Here is a 21,097-nt window from a genome sequence, read left to right as displayed (position 1 = left end):
CACTGGCCTTTGCCTATGCTGCTCCCTCCTTCTTTAACACTGTTCCTTCTCTCATCCCCTTGTTACTTTCTACTCATCCTTCAGAAACCAGCTGGGTCATCACATCCTCAGGAAAGCATTCTCTGTCCTCCCAACGCACATCTGGATTTTCCCACTGTGAAGCCCTCAAGGGCACCCCGGACTCTCTCTCACACCCTGTACCTCTGTTCCCACACCTTGTAGGGTTGCAGTGTTTATCCCTGCAGTTGTTTCTCCTTGGTTTTCTCTCCCGCCAGTCCATAAGCTCCATGAGGACAGGAACGGAGCTGGCTTTAGCTCATCACTGCATCCTCGGTGCTTTGCATAGTGCCCGGCACACAGTAGGTGCTTAAAGAATATTTGCTGAGAGACTTCCTTGGTGTAGCAGTGGTTAAGACTCCATGCTCCCAATGCAGGGGGCCCGGGTTTGGCCCCTGGTCAGGGAACTAGATCCCACATGCATGCCACAACTAAGAGTTCGCACGCCACAACTAAGGAGCCAGTGAGCTGCAACTAAGGAGCCTGCCTGCCGCAACTAAGGAGTCCATGTGCCACAACTAGCCTGCTGCAACTAAGACCCGGCACAACCAAATAAATGCTTTTTTTTAAACGAATGTTTGCTGAATGAAGGAAAGGAGATGAATAGTTGCACCCTCTAAAAGCAGAAGATGCTTCTTTGGAGGGAGTGAGCTCCCCAACATCAGGAGCATTCAAATACAACTGGACGTTTGCCTGGAGAGAACATTTGTATAGAGAGGAGTCAAGCATGATATGCATGTCCCAGATGAGCTTTCAGGTCCCCTTTGATCCCAAGAAACTTGAGGGCTGGGGAACCTGCGATGGAGCAGCACACTGGCTGTTGTCTGAGAGGCCCGCGTTGACAACCGGCTCAAGAGACATTTGTGGATGTCACTCTAAGCGCTTTTCCCCTCCATTATTTCATTTTTTCTTCCATCAACTTTCATTTTCTCATCTTAAAAATAGGATGATACTAAGCATGCCCCAAACATTGGGGTGACTGTGTGTAAAAACGCTTTCATACTGTCCTCAGCTAGGTTTCCTAGAAGCAGAGCCTGGGAAGGGCTTCTGGTGAAAGTGATTTATTAGGGGCATGTTCTCAGGAAAAGGGGGTTGAAGGACACAGGTCGGGCAGAGAAAGAAAGTGATGGAAGAGTATGGTCTTGACTGGTGATTATCTTAACCTGTTCCTTTTGGGGACCTCTAGAGAGTGAATTGTATCATGGAGCTGGCTGCATCTTGAGACAAGAAGACTAACTTTCTGTAGCTCATAGGAGTCAGGAGTCATTGGGTGCTGGGTGCTCTGAGGGGCATGTGACCTCCCAGGCAAGCAGCTTGCATTTGGCTGAGGACAAGAAAAGGGCAGCTGAGACTTTAGAAGCCAGTACTCACAGAGGCTGGGGACAGGTGCACCAGAGGGTGTGATGGAGATCTGGGTGGGCTCCGGAAGCCTCCACTCTACATATTCATGGTCACTGGGACCAGAAGGGGTCAACCTTGATGTCAGGTGTCCCATTGTGCCACCAAGGAAGTGGAAGCTTGGAGACTTTCAGCGACTTGTCCAAAGCCTCCCAGTTCAGCCAAGGGTGGAAGCTGAACTTGAACTCAGGTTGTCTGCCTCCAAATCTCTTGCCCTGTTCAATCCTGCTCCGGATGCTGAGGCTCCCCTGGCGGGGGGAGGGACTGGTCAGCAGGGGGATCTGGGAGCACCACGGGATGGGGCACAACAGGGGCTCCCTCCTTGGGGCAAGAGCCATGGTGTTTCCTCCAGACCCTCAGCATCAGGGTGTCAACCAGCCTCAGTGGAGCTCTTGCAAGCTCAGCCCTTCTGGTTCCCACAAAGAAAGTCCAAATAGACAGGTGAATGAGAGCTGCTAAGAGGCTACCCTGAGCCCCCATTGAAATGAAAAGGGAACAGACCGATGGTACAAACCACAGGCATTTCCTGACTGAGGGGGAGGGAAATCAAGCCCAGGGCTACCAGGGTCCCTGTACATGTGGGTGCCTAGGTGCACACCCCCTCAGAGCACACACGCATGCACATGCGCGCACAGCCATACACCAAGACGCTTGCTTGGGCACCACCCTTGCAGGCAAGCTCACGACTGCACACAAGCGCACACTCCCTGTCACTCAGCCCTGCAGCCGCACACACTGAAACACACACTCACCCTTCAAAGGCACCCACACACTTATGCGTGCAGACACACAGCTACAACACACATCCAGACACCAATATGCATCCCTGCCTCACCTCCATCACAGGCACGAACAGGCACATTCAGAAGGACATACAGGAACGTACACGCAGCCACACATGCGCCTGACTATCAGAGCCACTCAAGGAGTCACACATGTACTCTCATGCATATTTGTTCAATGATCAGAACCAGAGAGCAGTTAACGTGTGCCCGGCACTGTCTAGGCATGTGGAGACATGGACTCACAGACACACATTCAAATGTGTCCATGCACATACACATGCATACTCAAGCATACACACGGTCTCAAAGGCAGACACATATATGCACACTCACACACACGTAGACAACAAATACACACAACTGCTCTCCAGGCACACAGCCAGGTTTGTTTTTTTTTTCTCGAGCTTTATTGAGATATAATTGGCCACACACAGTTTGATTTTTCAGTGAGTGAAAATAACAAGGGGTGTTGTTTCTTGAGATGTCTTGCCTTGGTGGCCTCTTCCTGCAGCCCCCTCCCTCATCCTTTCTCCCTTTCCTGCTCTCCCTTCCCCTTTCATCCCTCCTCTCCTTCTTTCTTCTCCCAAAGTCTGTCTCCTGTTTTACTCAGGAGATGGGTGGCTACAACCCTGTTACAGTTATAAGAAATTCAACCTGAAAATCTGTGGGCTTGGATTTCTTTCTTCTCTGGCGTTGCTCCAACACGTTTTCTTTCTTTTTTTTACTGAAGTATAGTTGATTTACAATATTGTGTTAGTTTCAGGTGTACAGCAAAGTGATTCAGTTATACATACATTTTTTTCAGATTCTTTTGCATTTTAGGTTATTACAAGATATTGAATATAGTTCCCTGTGCTATACAGTAGGTCCTAGTTGATTATCTATTTTATATATAGTAGTGTTTATATGTTAATCCTAAACTCCTAATCTATCTCTCCCTCTCCTCTCCCCTTTGGTAACTGTAAGTTTGTTTTCTATGTCTGTGAGTCTGTTTCTGTTCTGTAAATAAATTCATTTGTATCATTATTTAGAGCTCACGTATAAGTGATACCATATGATACTTGTCTTTCTCTGTCTGACCCACTTCACTCAGTATGACAATCTCTAGGTCCATCTACGCTGCTACAAATAACAATATTTCGTTCTTTTTTATGGCTGAGTAATATTCCATCTCTCTCTCTCACACACACACACACACACACACACACACACACACACACTACATCTTCTTTATCCATTAGTCTGTTGGTAGACACTTCACCAAACCTTTTTTTGTTCAGATCAACCTGACTGTTTTAGCTGAGGGTAGGGCCAGATGCTGATGACATCCTGGAAAAAAAAAAAAAAAAAAAAAAGTAAAATCTGTCCTGGAAGCCAAAGTTTGAAGAATTTGGTTGTAAAACTAGAAGGACGAGAAAAGGATCTAATCTTTGGCCACAGGGTACACCTTTTGCCCCAACTGTCAGACCCAATCCCCTCACCTTAGGAAGAAAAGATTGAGGCTGTGGAAGATGCAGAAACTTTGCTTAAGCAAGGGCTTGTACCCAGGTGTCTCTGTATCCTGTTCTGAGCAATTTTCCTCACACCAGGCATACCAACCAACAGTCTAATGAGGCTGGATGATGAGGATGATGGTGGTGATGAGGATGGTGGTGATGGTGATGATGGTGATGTTGATGATGGTGATGATGGTGATGTTGATGATGGTGATGGTGATGATGATGGTGATGGTGATGTTGATGATGGTGATGATGATGGTGATGATGGTGGTGATGATGGTGATGGTGATGATGGTGGTGATGGTGATGATGGTGATGATGATGTTGATGATGGTGATGGTGATGATGGTGATGTTGATGATGGTGATGATGTTGATGATGGTGGTGATGGTGATGATGGTGATGTTGATGATGGTGATGATGGTGATGGTGATGATGGTGATGGCAGTGATGCTGGTGATAATGATGATGATGGTATTAGTGGTGGTGATGAGGGTACCAACTCACATATAGTATCTACTTCATGCCAGGCTCTCTTCTACACTCTTTAGTAAATTATTACCCACGTTTTCAGATGAGGCAGCTAAGGCACAGAGGTGACATCACTTGCTCAGGATCACATAACTAGTAATAATGGCTGGCAAATTCAGAGAAGGTATTGCCTTGACTCATAAATGCTCCGTAGGCAGGACGCTAGAGCGGAGAGGGCCTGGGGAGACCGCCCCACCCCATGGGGTCACTGTACAGACGGGGCGTCTGGAGTCCAGGGGAAGGGACTTCCTCAGGTCACCCAGTAAGGCAGCAGCAGAGTCTCTTTCAGGGAGAGTTCCAGTGCTGACACTCAACAAAGCCAGGACTCTTCAAGACGGAGAGTCCCACTTTACAGAAAGAAGAAAGCCATAGTTACGGTCAACTCCAGTCTGGACGAAAGCATTGACATCCTCTAAAAATGATCCATGGTCAAGGCAGCCGTTCAGTTTTGTCCAGGACCCCAGCAAGTGCAGTGTACAGCATGGGGAGAGACCAGTTGCCATAGTGAGCATTCAAAATGAGGGACTTCCCTGGCGGTCCAGGGGTTAAGACTCCACGCTTCACTGCAGGGGGCGCCGGTAGGATCCCATGTGCTGCAAAGCGCGGCCAGAAAAACAAATGGAGGTCATGCCCCCACCTTCTGTGCAAAAAGAGACACAGGACTGGATTCTTGGGTACCTTGGTTTTGCCTACGGTTATGGTTTGAGATGACCCAAGAATGCTCATCCACCCCCTGTATCTTCCCCTTCTAATTCCTGACATTCCACCATTTAAGGTTCATTCCTCTGTGTCCTGATAACCATCACCGCCATCATACACTGCCAGGTGCCTCACATACCTCATCTCATTGGATCCTGGGAGGGAGGATTCCTCATTACACAAATACAGAGACTGAGGCCCTGAAAAGGGCTGCATCTTGATCAAAGACCCCAGCTAGTAATGGTCAAGCCAAGATGGGTGCCCAGGTTTGTTAGAATTCAGGAGTTTCTCTCTTTACTGGGGCAGCCACTGGTAACTTGGGGTCCTCCTGGGTATGACTTCTGCCTCTACAAGTAGGGTGGCATGGAACATTCATCTGGGATGCCTCCAGGTGTGTGTGAGTCTGGGGGCCTGAAGAATGGTAAGATAGAAGGTGAAGCACTGGAGGAACTAGGAAGCTGCCTAATGGGGACACACAGAACCCCACACAGAGCCTCAGGGCAGGGACCTCCTGACAGGGTTACAAATCAGAAAAACGAACCAGGTTCCCAGTGCATCTTTCTTTGACAGCCATAGATCAAAAGCCAAGACCAATGGACACAGATTTTAATCAACTTTTTTAGCTAAAGATGGGTTTGTGTTTGGTTTTTAATTAAGAAAAATCTAAGGGCTTCCCTGGTGGCGCAGTGGTTGAGGGTCCGCCTGCCGATGCAGGGGACGCGGGTTCGTGCCCCGGTCCGGGAGGATCCCACATGCCGCGGAGTGGCTGGGCCCGTGGGCCGTGGCCGCTGAGCCTGCGCGTCCGGAGCCTGTGCTCCGCTGTGGGAGAGGCCGCAACAGTGAGAGGCCCGTGTACCGCAAAAAAAAAAAAAATCTAAGAAATACATGCTTACAATAAGTAGTGAAGTGACTATGGGTCGGGGGAGCATCCCAGGCAGAGGGAACAGCAGGTGCAAAGGCCCAGGTTTGGATTGTACTTGACCTGTTTGAGGGACAGCACAGGGGAGAGTGTGGCTGGAGCCTAGGGGGCCCAAGAAGTGTGGTGGGAGGTGAGGGACCAGGTAGCCAGGTTGTGCCTGAGCTGAGACCTACAGGGTGAGGAGGGGTTAACAAGGTGCAGAGGGAATAGCATGACCGGGGGGTGGGGGGACCTCATTCCCACTGGGTTTAGTGATCCAAGAATTCAAAGAAGAACTTTATATAATTGATGATAGGAGCTCACATTTCTTTGGTGCCTTATTATATTTCAAACCTCTTTTGCAAGAGCACACTTTATCTCATTTTTTATCTTAACATACCCCTGGGAGGTAGAGATAATTACCCCATTTTATACATAAGATAACTGAGGCTCAGGAAGTTTAAGTGTTTTTTTTTTTTTCCCCTCAAGGTCACCTGGCTTGTGGAATTGCAGGAACAAAGCTTGAACCTGAGCTGATCCCAGGCTTGTTCTACTACAAATTTTATTTTTTAATTTATTTTGGCTGCCCTGGGTCTTAGTTGCAGCATGCGGGATCTAGTTCCCCGACCAGGGATCGAACCCAGGCCCCCTGCATTGAGAATACGGAGTCTTAGCCACTGGACCATCAGGGAAGTCCCTACAAATTTTATTTCTAATGCCCAGAAGATAACATTCAAACCCTTGAGAAGACCCAGGACATTAGCTTCTTTAAGTTGTGTTTTTATTTTGTTTATGTGCTTAATTTTTAAAAATAGAGGAGAATTCCCTGGTAGTCCAGCGGTTAGGAATCTGTGCTCCCACTGCAGGGGGCAAGGGTTCTATCTTTGGTTGGGGAGCTAAGATCCTGCATGCCATGGTGTGACAGAAAAATTAAAAAATTAAAAAAAATTTTTTTCTTAATAAAAAAAACTATTAAAAAATAAAAAAATAGATAAGACGTTCTCAGGGAATAACAATCCAGATGTATAAAAGGGTTTACAGTAAAAGTGTCCTCCCACCCCCTGCCCTTCGCTCAAGTGGATTATTTCTTTGATCTTTTTCGAAGGTTGAGAGGAACACACTTTTAACACTGGTGGAATGTAGCTTTATAAGTTTTGGTTGCAAAGGTAAAATTTTATTTCAACTGGTAGAATTCTTTGGCCCTGGAAGCACTAACTGTTTTCCAAAATGAACCCAAGAGCCTTAAAATATTTGGCTTTCTCCCTGTTTCTGCCTTTTGAAATTAGATGTATGTAAATGCCAGAGGTGGAATTTAATATCATTAGAAAACAAATGACTTCCAAGTACAAAACGAAGTAAAAAGGATATTTCCTCTCCTGGAGATGATTTTTAATAGCATTTCCTTGGATCAATAAAGGATGGAGAAGCTGATGGGCCTGAAAGGAGCCAAGTCAGTCCCTGCTCTCCTGGGCTTGTCAATTCCTCCCATCGTATTTATTGTCAAACTGGAAGGAAAGCAATTATCTGTTGCCAGTCCCAAGTCAGAAAGACTTTCTTTCCTTCCCTCGCTCCCTCCCTCCTTCCTCCTCCACCCCCTTCCTTCCCTCAGTAGGGGAGGAAAACACTTTTCCTTTACCCTCTTATGTGCTGCTTCTGCAGCCTGCAAATTAAACTGACAAAGACAGATTAACAGGAGAAAAACGCATATGTTCCTTCATTGATGCTAATATTTTTACATGTGTGGGGGCTTCACAGGAAAAAAAGTGAAAACCCAGAGAAGTGGTTAGACTTGGGGGGCTTATCCACCATTTTAACACAGGACAATAAATGGTGGTGAAGTGACTAGACAAAAGGGAAAGGAGTTGGGGCTACTAAGGGTGGTAAACTGCAGGAAGGTAAATATATCCAGGGTGGGGAAGCTAACGGAAGATAAGGGTAATTTCAATCAGGTTTGTTTATGCAGTCTCACCTTGATCTCTGCTGATAAAGGTTGTTCTCCTCTTCCTGGTATGAGTTGGAGGTGGGGAGGTGGGGTACCTCACAAGGAGAATTCATGTCACCTTTACGAAGGGAAACTTATGCCCTGCTTTTAGACAGAAAGATAAGGGGGGAGGTGGTGGCAGAGAGTTTTTCCTGTGTCTGCTGCTTCTCACTTGCCTTCAGCTCAAAATAATCTTTATGCCAAAGTGGCATTTTTTTTTTCTTTCTTTCTTTTTTGTTTTTTTTTTTGCGGTACGCGGGCCTCTCACTGTTGTGGCCTCTCCCGTTGCGGAGCACAGGCTCCGGACGCGCAGGCCCAGCGGCCATGGCTCACGGGCCCAGCCGCTCCGCGGCATGTGGGATCCTCCCGGACCAGGGCACGAGCCCGCGTTCCCTGCATCGGCAGGCGGACTCCCAACCACTGCGCCACCAGGGAAGCCCCAAAGTGGCATATTTTTGAGGGTGGCATATTCTGATTACCTTAACTAACTTCCTTCCTCCCTTCTTTCCTTCCTCCCTCCCTCCCTCCCTCCTTCCTTCCTTCCTTCCTTCCTTCCTTCCTTCCTTCCTTCCTTCCTTCCTTCCCTCTTTCCTTTCTGGCTCCTGCTTTCTCCTTCCTTCCCTTGTGACCTATTTTTCAGTGACTGTGACAGCACTGGTGGGACTATCCCTTCAGAGACAACCTCCATCATGCCACCCTCCCTTCCCAGGGATACTCCAGAGGCTCCCTTCTCAGGAAAGGGTAAAAGGCGAATCCCTGGTCTTCCCCTTCCAAGCTCCTCTGCTTCAGCCCCTCAGCCCCAGGCTGGTGGCCCCGTGTCCCCCAGGGTGGACCTCGCCTGTCCCGTCCTCTGACCTTTGCACGAGCCGCTCTCCTCCCAGCTGCCGTCCCGCATCCCCGCTTCCTCCTCTGTGCTCAATCACCTACTTCTCCTGACTAGCTCAACCACTTCTGGAAACTGCTTTAAAACGTTTTCCCACTCTAGCCCTGGGAGATTCCCCTCCTGTCTGGGGCTGGGCAGCATGTGAGAGAATTAGGAATGAAACCCAGCTCTGAAAAGTTCTACTTAGTGATTTTGAGGCAGCCGCTCCCGCATCTGAATCTCATTTCCTCATCTGTAAGCTGAGCGCTGTGACTGGCCATCTCCTGGGGCGCCAGGGCCCTGGGTGTCTCTGGATCTGAGGAAGCTTCGCATTTCCTGGAGCCGGGATTCCTGTGGGAAGGGCTCACCAGACTCTGCGGACCCTGGTCCTCCCCACCAGACCACCCTCGCTGATAGGCTCTTCCCCACAAAAACCTCAACGAGGCAATTTTCCTTCCACGGAGAAATTTCTGGATTCACATTCCAAACCCTGCCTGCCAGAGGTCACCTCACCTCAGTGTTTCTGACACGGAGAATCTGAGGGAGAAAGGGACCTTGGTAAGAGGGGAGGCCAGGGTGACAGCGGGGAGGTTTGCTGACCGTGTGGATGAGGCAGCGTATGAAGACTCTAGCTAAGTGTTCTTCGTCTATCTGGGCACCCGTCTCTCCATTCAGTCAGCACGTGCCCATCACACATGTCTTGTGTGCCAGGTATGTGCTGGGGGTACAATGTCACAGGATAGATGTGGCCAGGGACGGATGCAGCCAAATGGAAAGTTCTGTCCATACAGTGATGTTAAGTGACACGAAGGGGACACCTGGGAACCCTGACCCAGTGGCATTTCACTCAGGACCTTAACCAGGTGTGAAAATTGAAGAAGAAGATGTGTCTTTTCCTGTTTATTTGCAGGGGTTCCTTGTAGACTCTGGATACCAATCCTTTTCTGTTTTCTACGTTGCAAACATCTTCTCCCAGTCTCTGGTTTGCCCATTAATTCATTGTGGCTTCTTTCCTGTATGTTTTATATTTTAATATAGTCATGTATCCATATTATTCTTTAAGGTCAGCACACTGTGTGTGTGTGTGTGTGTGTGTGTGTGTGTGTGTTAGGAATCTGATTTTATTTTACTTTTTGTATGGATAGACAGTTGCTCAGAAACACTTTTTAAAATTGTGATAAAATTTATATAACATAAAATTCACGTTTAAATGGGTAAGCCATGTTTACGTGCACAGGTCAGTGGTATTTAATGCATTCGCCGTGTTGTGCCAGCCTCACTACTATCTAGTTCCGGAGTCCGGGAGGAGACCATGTATCCATTCAGCAGTCATTCCCACTCTCCCTCCCCAGCTCCTGGCAACCGCTTATTTGCTTTCTGTCTCTGTGAGTTTGCCTCTTTTGGGTATTTCCTATAAACTGAGTCATATAATACATGGCCTTTTGTGTCTGACTTCTTTCACTCAGCATAATGTTTTCAAGGTTCATCCATGTGGTAGTGTGAATCAGTATTTCATTCCTTTTTATGCCGAATAATACTCCATTGCATGGATGTACCACGTTTTATTTATCCAGCCATTGCTTGAAGGACACTTGGGCTGCTTCCACTTTTCTGCTACTGTAAATAGCAATGCTATGAACATTCCTGTACAAATTTTTGTTTGCACACCTGTTTCCAATTCTTTTGGGTCCAGCAACACTTTCTGAAGTCTGTTCTTCCCCTGCTGATCTGCAGTCCCACTTCTGGTCGACACTGAGTTTCCACATGTGTGTGGGTCTCTTTCTATGCTCCTTATTCTGTCCCCGTGGTTCAATAATCCATCCTGGCACCAACCCTACACTGTTAGAGTGATGCTGAAGCTTTCCAGCACATACTTATGGCTCTTTTTCCTCCCACCTAGAGACTTTTGCACATGGCTCTGCTTGGGTCACTCTCCCTCAAGTCTTCATCTAGCCAACTCCTCCTTCTCCTGGTCTCAGGGTCCTCTGCACCCTGTATTTATCCCTCAGAGTCCTGATCACAATGGTCCTGAAATCATTGATTGGGTGGGTCTTGGTTTAATGTCTTGGCTGCAGACTCCTCCAGGGCTATAATGCTGTCTTGCTTGTTTGCCTGGATGTCCTCAGCTTGAAGAACAGGGGCTGACAGATAGTAGGGTCCCAATAAGTATTTGTTAAAAGAATGAAGGAGGTAAGGGAGGAAGGTCTTCTGGCCCCAGAGCACTTTGGTCATACCTAGAGAGAAGGTTGAACAAAATTACTTAAATTGCCTGTGCCTCGGCTTTCTTCCCTGGAAAATGGGGATGTGATTAGGGTGTGCAGAGGATGAAGTGAGCTCAGGTGTGTTCGAGGCGCTTGGAGCAAAGCCTAGCAAGTGATCAGAGCTACCTGTGTTTACCTGCCCCGCACTTCCCCTCCGTGAACTCCTCGAACTCCTGTGCTGATCCTGTAGGCTCCAAAGCCTTTTCTCTTAACAGTTATCCCATTTTGATTTTGCCCCTCCCATGAACTAGTCATCTTATTCCTTTCAGTATATGATGCAAAGGAGTCTCAGACGGGAAGAATGACTCATCTAAGGCCTTAAACCTAGAAGCCCTGATCCCAAAGCTAACGTATGTAATGTTGAAGCTGTATTTCCAGCTCAGCGATCCAGTCACTGGAATTGCCAGTTAGATTTTGAGAACTATATATAGCTCCTCCCAAAAACAAAACAAGACCAAACAACAACAACAGCAACAACAAAAAACCCTTCCAGATCCATAGTATTGACTTAAATTATTTTTATTTTATTGTTACTGAAATAGGTATAAACCTGAAATTAAGCAGGAAGTCCTCATGCTCAGAGCTCTATAAACAAACCATAAAACCAAAACAAAATTTCTACGTAGATACAAACACAACCTCAAAACCAACAAAATCCAAACTAACAGCATTAAATTAATGTGACTGATGATGTGTTGCTGAAATCAAATCTCCTGCATCAAGTTTAATGGTAGCAGAGTGATGTTTTTATATGTCTCATCTCCTGTGTCGTCATCTTTTTTTTTTAACGTCTTCATTGGAGTATAAATGCTTTACAGTGTTGTGTTAGTTTCTGCTGTATAACAAAGTGAATCAGCTGTACGTATACATATATCCCCATATCCCCTCCCTCTTGCGTCTCCCTCCCACCCTCCCTATCCCACCCCTCTAGGTGGTCACAAAGCACTGAGCTGATCTCCCTGTGCTATGCGGCTGCTTCCCACTAGCTATCTATTTTACATTTGGGAGTGTATATATGTCCATGCCACTCTCTCACTTCTTCCCAGCTTACCCTTCCCCCTCCCCGTGTCCTCAAGTCCATTCTCTATGTCCGCGTCTTTATTCCTGTCCTGCCCCTACGTTCTTCAGAACAATTTTTTCTTTTTTTTTAAGCAACAAGGATGTATTGTATAGCATGGGGAATTACAGCCTTTTTTTTTTTTTAACATGTTTATTGGAGTATAATTGCTTTACAATGGTGTGTTAGCTTCTGCTCTATAACAAAGTGAATCAGCTATACATATACATATATCCCCATATCCCCTCCCTCTTGCATCTCCCTCCCACCGTCCCTATCCCATCCCTCTAGGTGGTCACAAAGCACCGAGCTGATCTCCCTGTGCTACACGGCTGCTTCCCACTAGCTATCTATTTTACATTTGGTAGTGTATATATGTCCATGCCACTCTCTCACTTCGTCCCAGCTTACCCTTCCCCCTCCCCGTGTCCTCAAGTCCATTCTCTACATCTGCATCTTTATTCCTGTCCTAGGTTCTTCAGAACCTTTTTTTTTTTTTGATTCCATATATATGTGTTAGCATATGGTATTTGTTTTTCTCTTTCTGACTTACTTCACTCTGTATGACAGTCTCTAGGTCCATCCACTTCACTACAAATATCTCAATTTCATTTCTTTTTATGGCTGAGTAATATTCCATTGTATATATGTGCCACATCTTCTTTATTCATTCATCTGTCGATGGACACTTAGGTTGCTTCCATGTCCTGGCTATTGTAAATAGAGCTGCAATGAACATTGAGGTACATGATTCTTTTTGAATTATGGTTTTCTCAGGGTATATGCCCAATAGTGGGATTGCTGGGTCATATGGTAGTTCTATTGTTAGTTTTCTAAGGAACCTCAAACTGTTCTCCATAGTGGCTGTATCAATATACATTTCCACCAATAGTGCAAGAAGGTTCCCTTTTCTCCACACCATCTCCAGCATTTATAGTTTGCAGATTTTTTGATGATGGCCATTCAGACCAGTGTGAGGTGAAACCTCATTGTAGTTTTGATTTGCGTTTCTCTAATGATCAGCGATGTTGAGCATCCTTTCATGTGTTTGTTAGCAACCTGTATATCTTCTTCGGAGAAATGTCTATTTACATCTTCTGCCCATTTTTGGATTGGGTTGTTTGTTTTTTTGATACTGAGCTGCATGAGCTGCTTGTAAATTTTGGAGATTAAACCTTCGTCAGTTGCTTCATTGGCAAATATTTTCTCCCAATCTGAGGGTTGTCTTTTTGTCTTGTTTATGGTGTCCTCTGCTGTGCAAAAGATTTTAAGTTTCATTAGGTCCCATTTGTTTATTTTTGTTTTTATTTCCATTCCTCTAGGAGGTGGGTCAAAAAGGATCTTGCTGTGATTTATGTCATAGAGTGTTCTGCCTAAGTTTTCCTCTAAGAGTCTTATAGTGTCTGGCCTTACATTTAGGTCTTTAATCCATTTTGAGTTTATTTTTGTGCATGGTGTTAGGGAGTGTTCTAATTTCATTCTTTTACATGTAGCTGTCCAGTTTTCCCAGCACTGCTTATTGAAGAGGCTGTCTTTTCTCCACTGTATATTCTTGCCTCCTTTATCAAAGATAAGTTGACCATATGTGCATAGTTTTATCTCTGGGCTTTCTATCCTCTTCCATTGATCTATATTTGTTTTTGTGTCAGTACCGTACTCTTTTGATTACTGTAGCTTTGTAGTATAGTGTGAAGTCAGGGAGCCTGATTCCTCCAGCTCCGTTTTTCTTTTTCAAGATTGCTTTGGCTATTCAGGGTCTTTTATGTTTCCATACAAATTGTGAAATTTTTTGTTCTAGTTCTGTGAAAAATGCCAGTGGTAGTTTGATAGGGATTGCATTGAATCTGTAGATTGCTTTGGGTAGTATAGTCATTTTCACAATGTTGATTCTTCCAATCCAAGAACATGGTATATCTCTCCATCTGTTTGTATCATCTTTAATTTCTTTCATCAGTGTCTTATAGTTTTCTGCATACAGGTCTTTTGTCTCCTTAGGTAGGTTTATTCCTAGGTATTTTATGCTTTTTGTTGCAGTGGTAAATGGGAGTGTTTCCTTAATTTCTCTTTCTGATCTTTCATCATTAGTGTATAGGAATGCAAGAGATTTCTGTGCATTAATTTTGTATCCTGCTACTTTACCAAATTCATTGATTAGCTCTAGTAGTTTTCTGGTAGCATCTTTAGGATTAGAATTACTGTCATAGCTTCCTTTAAAAAAGAAACAAACAAACTCATTTATTATCCAGTTTGATGGGCTGAGCAATTTAAACAATGCATTCTCAAATGCAATAATGAAAATTGGGAAATAATACACTTGGTATGACATCACTCATTGTATATTTACAGTGATACTCACCACTAATGAACTCTTACAAGTGACTTCTCCAAAGACAATCATGGAGCATTTTATGCTTTTGCAAAGTATTTATTGTACTGATTGCCATGGAACTCCTCCTTCCTGAGCCACTGTGTGGGGTTGATGATTCAATTCTCCCACTGTTTACTCCACTGCCTCCATCAGGAAACTTTGTTCTCCCAAGCTCCAAGACCTCACCTGGCCCCCTGCAGCCTCTGTGTATCCTTCAAGTATTCAATCAGGCCTCTGTTCTTTTCTCATTAGCACAAAACAATTAAAATTATACACCACACCCAGGCTCTGTGCCATTTTCATGGTGTCGAATTATAGTTCCAATGCATTAAAATACTTGAGAAGCTAATTTCTTAGTCTCTGAAATTGAAGTTCAATGGCAGATGATCCTGGCAAAAGAAAATGTTGAGTTTTGCACCAGCAAAATAGATGGTCTGGGAGCCCAAGAAGTGAGGTGACCGTCGTGGTTACCAGTGTAGGACTAAATGAGCCGGATGTACCTGCATCAACTCACCAAAGTGAATGGTTGTCATACTGGCCCCAGAAGCACAAACTCTGAAATAGATTTTTTTTTTTTCTTTAGTTCCCTTCTAAAATAATTCTAGTAGAGAACCCCAGGGCGTGTATAGAGTTCTGTTTGAGAAACTCTGGGCCCAAAGACCAGTAAGTCTGCGAACAAACCCGGGCAGGGGCCGCGCTAGGTGCCCAGTGACCAGCCTCTCCAGTCGGGAGCTCAGGACTTGGAGGACTTGGGTCGGGGGGAGCTCAGAACTTGGCGGGGGGGTTGGGGGGCTCCAGCGAGAGCAGCTCCAGCCCGCAGGCCTGTCGCTGTCTACCTCTGCGCCCTTCCTTCCCCAGGAAACAAATGGTGGATCAGACCTCCCAGGCTCTCCGCTCCCCCCGTGTTTGGCGGGGCGCCAGGGCACCGGGGCCCCTTCCTGCGGTAAGGGGAGACAGACCCCACCCCACCCTCCGATGCTCCGGGTCCCCGCCACCCGTCCCCCACCCCTCCCCCACCCCGTGCAGGCCCGGGAAGGCAAAGAGGCCCAGCCACCATCACCAGGGATTTTCTTTTCTTTTTTTGCTGGTTTCAGGCTTTTTTCTGCCTGAGTGAAAATGAAACAAACACCCCCTGCGCCTCCCCGCCACCAGACACACACGCACACCGGCAGTCGTGCACTCGCGCGCCCGGCCTCCCAGCCGCCGTGTCCGGGGCGGGACCCTCTCTGCACAAACAGCCGCGGGCCGGGCCGAGCGGGGAGCGCGCCGCCCGCTGCCCAGCGCCCGCCCGCTTCCTCGCGCCCCTGCCTGCCGCGCGCTGCCCGCCGCCCCGGAGGAGCGCCCGGCGGCCGGCCGGCCCGAGCGCAGGCGGCACACCCCGCCCCGGCACGCCCCGCCGGGCTCGGGCAGAGGCAGCGGGCCCGAGGACGACGCCGGGGCCGGGGCCGGGAGCCGAGGCGCAGGTCAGCCCCGAGCGCGCCCAGCTTCTGCGGATTAGGTGGGTCCCGCGGGGCGCCGCCCGAGGCCCCAGAGGCCGCGAGCCGAGCCCGGCCCGGCCCTGGGCGGCGGGCGCCGAGTGAGGGCGGCGCGGGGAGAGGACGGGCCACCGCGCTGGCCCTGCCCTGTTGCTGCCCTGCCTGTGTCCCTGCTTTTGTTCTTGTCGCTACCACTGCGCCCTACTCCGACCCCGTCTCTGTCCCCATCCTGTCCCTGCCTCTGCCCAGACTCGGGCCGGAAGGGCCGCGGGGTGGGCTTCCCACGGGGTTCGCGAGGTGCAGGCGGGAGAGGGCAGGCTCAGGGGGCGCGGAGCTGGACCACCGAGGAAGTCTCGAAAGGAGAGAGGGTTCTGCCCCCGTGTATGGAGCAGGGTGGGGGAAGGGCTCCATCGCCCAGGACCAGATGGGAAGAGGATGCCTCCGGGAAGGGGGAGCCTGGGAGGGTGAAGTGAGGGGCGCAGGAACCCCCGAGAGCCGGGGCACGGAGCGGGAGAGGTCGGGGAGCTCAGAGAGCCGAGGAGCAACCCAACACCCAGCACCGGGAAAGTTTCAAACGTTGTAACTTTGGCGGCTACCAGGCCTGCTGCATCGGGGTGATGGGAGGCGAAGCCCTTCAGGTCTTCAAACCACCACGTTCCCACTCAAAGGGACACCACTCCGCGTTTGAAAATGGCAGAAAAACAGCTAAACAGAATGATTGCACAAACTCTTGAAAGGCGTCCAAGAAACAGTAAAGTGGAAAAAAATGTCAGCGCGCGAAGAGAGAAAGCAGAGCGACTTGAGATTCCCCAATCTTCCCGCGGGCCAGGGAGGGAGGGAGGGAGGCGCGGAGGCTGTCGGCGAGCTCGCTCCTCCCCCAGGAGAGACCCGAGACCCCGGCGGCTGCGTTTGTAGCTCTGCTTGTCGTTTGTGCTCCTTCTGGCCGCTGAGCAGGCCTTGCTGCCTCCTTCATTTACTTAGAAATAGGTGGGTCTCAGGGGGCAGGAAGTACGGGGTGAGGGTGGGGGGAGCTCTGGCCTCGCTGCCTCCTAGCTGGGAAACCCTTTCCCAGGGAGAGCCTCAGTTTCCATAACTACGAAATAGAGATACTGCAGTGAGTAAAGAAATGCCAAGTGCCAAGGGGCTGTGTATGTGTGTGTGTGTGGGCGCGCGTGTGTACGTAGAGGAAGGATGTGGATGGTCTGTTGTACTTCTGCGCTTCTTTGGCTACACTCAGCACTTTTTACCTTGCTCGGAGTTAATTCTGGGTGTACCTTGCCTCCCCTACCAGGCTGGGGGGCAGGTGCAGATTCCCAGTTATTGTTACATGTAACAGGTACGCAATGACTGAATAAGACAGAGCTGAAAAAGTCCCTAGGGTTTACCTGGTCAGGGAGATTTCAAACTTTGCCCCTGAGAAGCCTAGGGTCCTCGCTCAAGGGGCACCATGGTGGGGGAGGGGAGCCTAGGCGGCAGGGCTCTGGTCCTTACCTTCCCTCTTTCAGGCAGAACCGGTTCAGTTCTGCCTTTGCCTCTTCTATATATTAGGAAACCCCAGAGGCTGTTTTTGGTATCAGATTCTTCAGATCCAGTCTGATCTGGCCATCTTTGGTGGAGAAACTAAATCTAGAGGTGTGCACAGTGATTTGGGCAAGATCCGCCAGTGGCCAAGCCTAGCCAGGAAACCTGTCTCCTTAGTCCTAGGTCAGCAATGCCTTTTCCTGGCCCTGGTGGCTCTGAGCCACCGGCTCACCTCTTAGCACCAACCAGCCTAGACCCTAACTCCAGGGCCCCGGGGCCGCCTCCCTACCCTTGAGGGAGAAGAAGCCCAGGAGTCTCATCCTCTGAGCTTTTCCAGGCCTTCAGTGGGCCTTTCACATGCAAGTTGGTTTCACAGGCTGAGGTCAAAAGAATTAGGTTCCCCAGAATCTAATCAGCACACTGCCCCTTTCTTAGCCCAGCCCAACAGGTATCATCGACCTCCTTTATAGTTGGGGAAATGAAGGTGCAGAGAGGTCAAGTAACTTGCTCGTGGGCGCTCAACTCCTAAATTGCAGCTGGGATTTGAAAGCAGCTCTGTCTGGCTCTAAGGCTTCTGCTCTTTGCATTACATCATCTCTCATGATGGCTAGAGAACAGCTAATGGACAGATGTCATTGAGATGGGGGCAAGGGTGAGGGGAGAATGGCCGAAAGGGGGGCTGGGTTAAGGGGGAGGCTGGACATTAATATAGGTGCATTCACAGCGTAAATATAATTATTGATATATTTGAACTGAATGTGTTTTCTGCCCTGTACATTGTCTTTATTTTAGCTTTTATTTTCTAGACACTTTAGAATTATTTTCTTTTCCTAATTTTTAACTGAAGTATAATTTCCATATGATAAAATCCACAGATGGTAAGTATTGGGTTCAACAAGTTTTGAAAGCTGTTTGCACCTATGTAACCACCACCCAAAATGAGATATGAAATATTTGCATCACCTTAGAAAGTTCCCATTTCCAGTGATTTTTCCTTCTGCCCTTCCAAGCAACCATTTTCTGATTTTCCTCACCATTGATTAATTTTGCCTGCTCCTGGACGTCACATAAATGGAATCATACTGTGTGTCTCTTTCACGTCTGGCTTATTTCACTCAACGTGATGTTTGTTAAATTCACCTGTGTTATTGTGTATATGAGTAGTTTGTTCCTTTTCAGTGCTGAGTCGTATTCCATTTTATGGCTATATATACCATCATTTGCATATTTATTCTCCTGTTGATGAATATTTGGGTTATCTCCAATCTGGGCTAGTCTTTCTTTCTTTCTTTTTTATTTCTGGCTGCATTGGGTCTTTGTTGCTGCGTGCAGGCTTTCTCTAGTTTTGCTGAGCAGGGACTACTCTTCATTAAGGTACACAGGCTTCTCACTGCAGTGTCTTCTCTTGTTGCGGAGCATGGGCTCTAGACACGCGGGCTCAGTAGTTGTAGCCCACAGGCTTAGTTGCTCCGCAGCATGTGGGATCTTCCTGGACCAGGGATCAAACCCGTGTCCCCTGCATTGGCAGGTGGATTCTTAACCACTGCGCCACCAGGGAAGTCCCTGGACTATTATTTCTGGTAGAAATCTTTTGTGGTCATTTGTTATCACTTAGAAGTGAAATTGTTGGGTCATAGAGTATACCATTTTACATCCCCACAGCGATGTATACGACATAATTATTCCACATCCTTGACAATATTTGGTATTGTCTGTCTTTTAAATTTTTTTTTAACTTTTTTTTTTTTTTTTTTTTTGCAGTACACGGGCCTCTCACTGTTGTGGCCTCTCCCGTTGCGGAGCACAGGCTCCGGACGCACAGGCTCAGCGGCCATGGCTCACAGGCCCAGCCGCTCCGCGGCATGTGGGATCTTCCCAGACCGGGGCACGAACCCATGTTCCCTGCATCGGCAGGCGGACTCTCAACCACTGCGCCACCAGGGAAGCCCTGTCTTTTTTATTTTAGCCATTTTAGTGCCTGGATAATGGTGTCTTATACCTTCTGTTTTTTGGGGGTTTTTTTTTGCGGTACACTGGCCTCTCACTGTTGTGGTCTCTCCCGTTGTGGAGCACAGGCTCCGGACGCGCAGGCCCAGCGGCCATGGCTCACGGGCCCAGCCGCTCCGCGGCATGTGGGATCCTCCCAGACCGGGGCACGAACCCGTGTCCCCTGCATCGGCAGACGGACTCTCAACCACTGCACGACCAGGGAAGCCCCTATACCTTCTGTTTTTATGATGGAATTATAAGAGTTCTTGAGGAACACAACATGATCGGGGCAAAGAATATGAAACAAGATGGTGTTGTGGAGGCCACTGTGAGCCATGACTCCAGAGGGAAGGAACCAAATGGTGGCTGGAATTGTGACCTTAGGAATAGGAATTTACGAGCTTGGGAGAGCTCTCTATATATCAACTGAGATTTAAAGATCTGGTCCTTGTGCTCTATAAATACACAAGCTGGCTCATGCTCATGGCTTTAAATGCTACCTGTATAGCAATCATCTTTACCTCCAGTTCAGATCTCTGTTGTAGGCTCCCAAGTCACATGTTTTTCTTGTTTTTTGTGGTTTTTTTTTTTTGCAGTATGCGGGCCTCTCACTGTTGTGGTCTCTCCCGTTGCGGAGCACAGGCTCCGGACGCGCAGGCGCAGCGGCCATGGCTCATGGGCCCAGCCGCTCCACGGCATGTGGGATCCTCCCGGACTGGGGCACGAACCTGTGTCCCCTGCATCGGCAGGCGGACTTTCAACCACTGCGCCACCAGGGAAGCCCCCCAAGTCACGTGTTTAACTGCCCTTTGGGTATCTCTTCTTGGATGTCTCAAAGGCACTGCAGACTGGACAAATCCAGAACAGAATTCATTATCTCCTGTTGGCTTTTTGTCGTGGGTCATTGGATGGTGCCACTAGCTGAAAGAATATGAAAAGAGGAATGCCTGAGGTTGGGCAGGGAGATACTGAATTTAGTTCCAAGCTAAATGGTGTGGAGCAATCAAGGAAGATAAAGACTGGGTTGCACTGGGCAATTAGGAGATTACTGAAATATACTGCGAGTGGTTTTGGTGGAGTGGAGGGCAGGTAAGCTAGATTGCTGGTAGGTGAGAGAGAAAGAACTGGAGATGGTGAGTAGAGTCAACTCTCTGAAGAAGTTTGTTTGAGAAAGTCAGAGGAGGGATTGAGCTATAGTTGGAGGAAGACAGGGTGAAGAAAAGGACTTTAGGATGGAAAAGATAAGTGAGATATAGGCTCAGGGGAAGGATTTAGTCCGGGAGAGGGAAGGGATGGCCAATACAGCAAGGTGCTGGGAGGAGTAGGAGGGAGTGGGGAGGGTTGGCTTTGAAAAAAGATGGAGAAGCTTCATCAACTACAAAATTCTCTGTTGACTCTCCATGTGGACAACTCCTAATCATGACGTGTGAGGTTCTTCACCACCTGCTTCCGTCTCATCTCATATATATAGTGTATATCAGTTAGCTTTTGCTGCATAACAGACATCCCCCCCCAACGTGTAGTTTATGACCACAAAGGTTTATTTATTACTCACACTACATGTCAGCTGGAGGGCAGTTGCAACTGCATGGTTTTGTAGATCTGCTCTGGGTGCCAGCCAGACAGAATATCTGCTCCCTGTATCTTCTCCTCCCAGGACCCAGGCTGAAGCTGCTGCTTCTACCTGTTATATGTTATTTAATGGTGAGAGCTGGA

The 21,097-nt window shown here is 48.0% G+C and overlaps 1 protein-coding gene across 2 annotated transcripts in view; it reads left to right on the top strand.

Moving 5' to 3' along the window:
* The first annotated feature begins 15,512 nt into the window (after nucleotides 1-15,512).
* Nucleotides 15,513-21,097, top strand: part of LOC114884685 (N-acetyllactosaminide alpha-1,3-galactosyltransferase) — a 66,078-nt gene continuing 60,493 nt past the window's right edge. Inside the window, exon 1 of one of the 2 annotated variants that reach the window (XM_029203806.1) lies at nucleotides 15,513-15,894. In XM_029203806.1, the coding sequence (XP_029059639.1) occupies nucleotides 15,513-15,894 (382 nt within the window). The remainder of the gene's footprint in view (nucleotides 15,895-21,097) is intronic. The other variant, XM_029203809.1, reaches the window with a different exon arrangement.

Source organism: Monodon monoceros, unplaced genomic scaffold (genome assembly GCF_005190385.1).
Source record: "Monodon monoceros isolate NGI ecotype Baffin Bay Population unplaced genomic scaffold, NGI_Narwhal_1 Super_Scaffold_5, whole genome shotgun sequence".
NCBI classification, from domain to species: Eukaryota; Metazoa; Chordata; class Mammalia; order Artiodactyla; family Monodontidae; genus Monodon; species Monodon monoceros.
The sequence above is the reverse complement of the archived record's forward strand: the minus strand, read 5'-3'. Positions and strand labels throughout refer to the sequence as shown.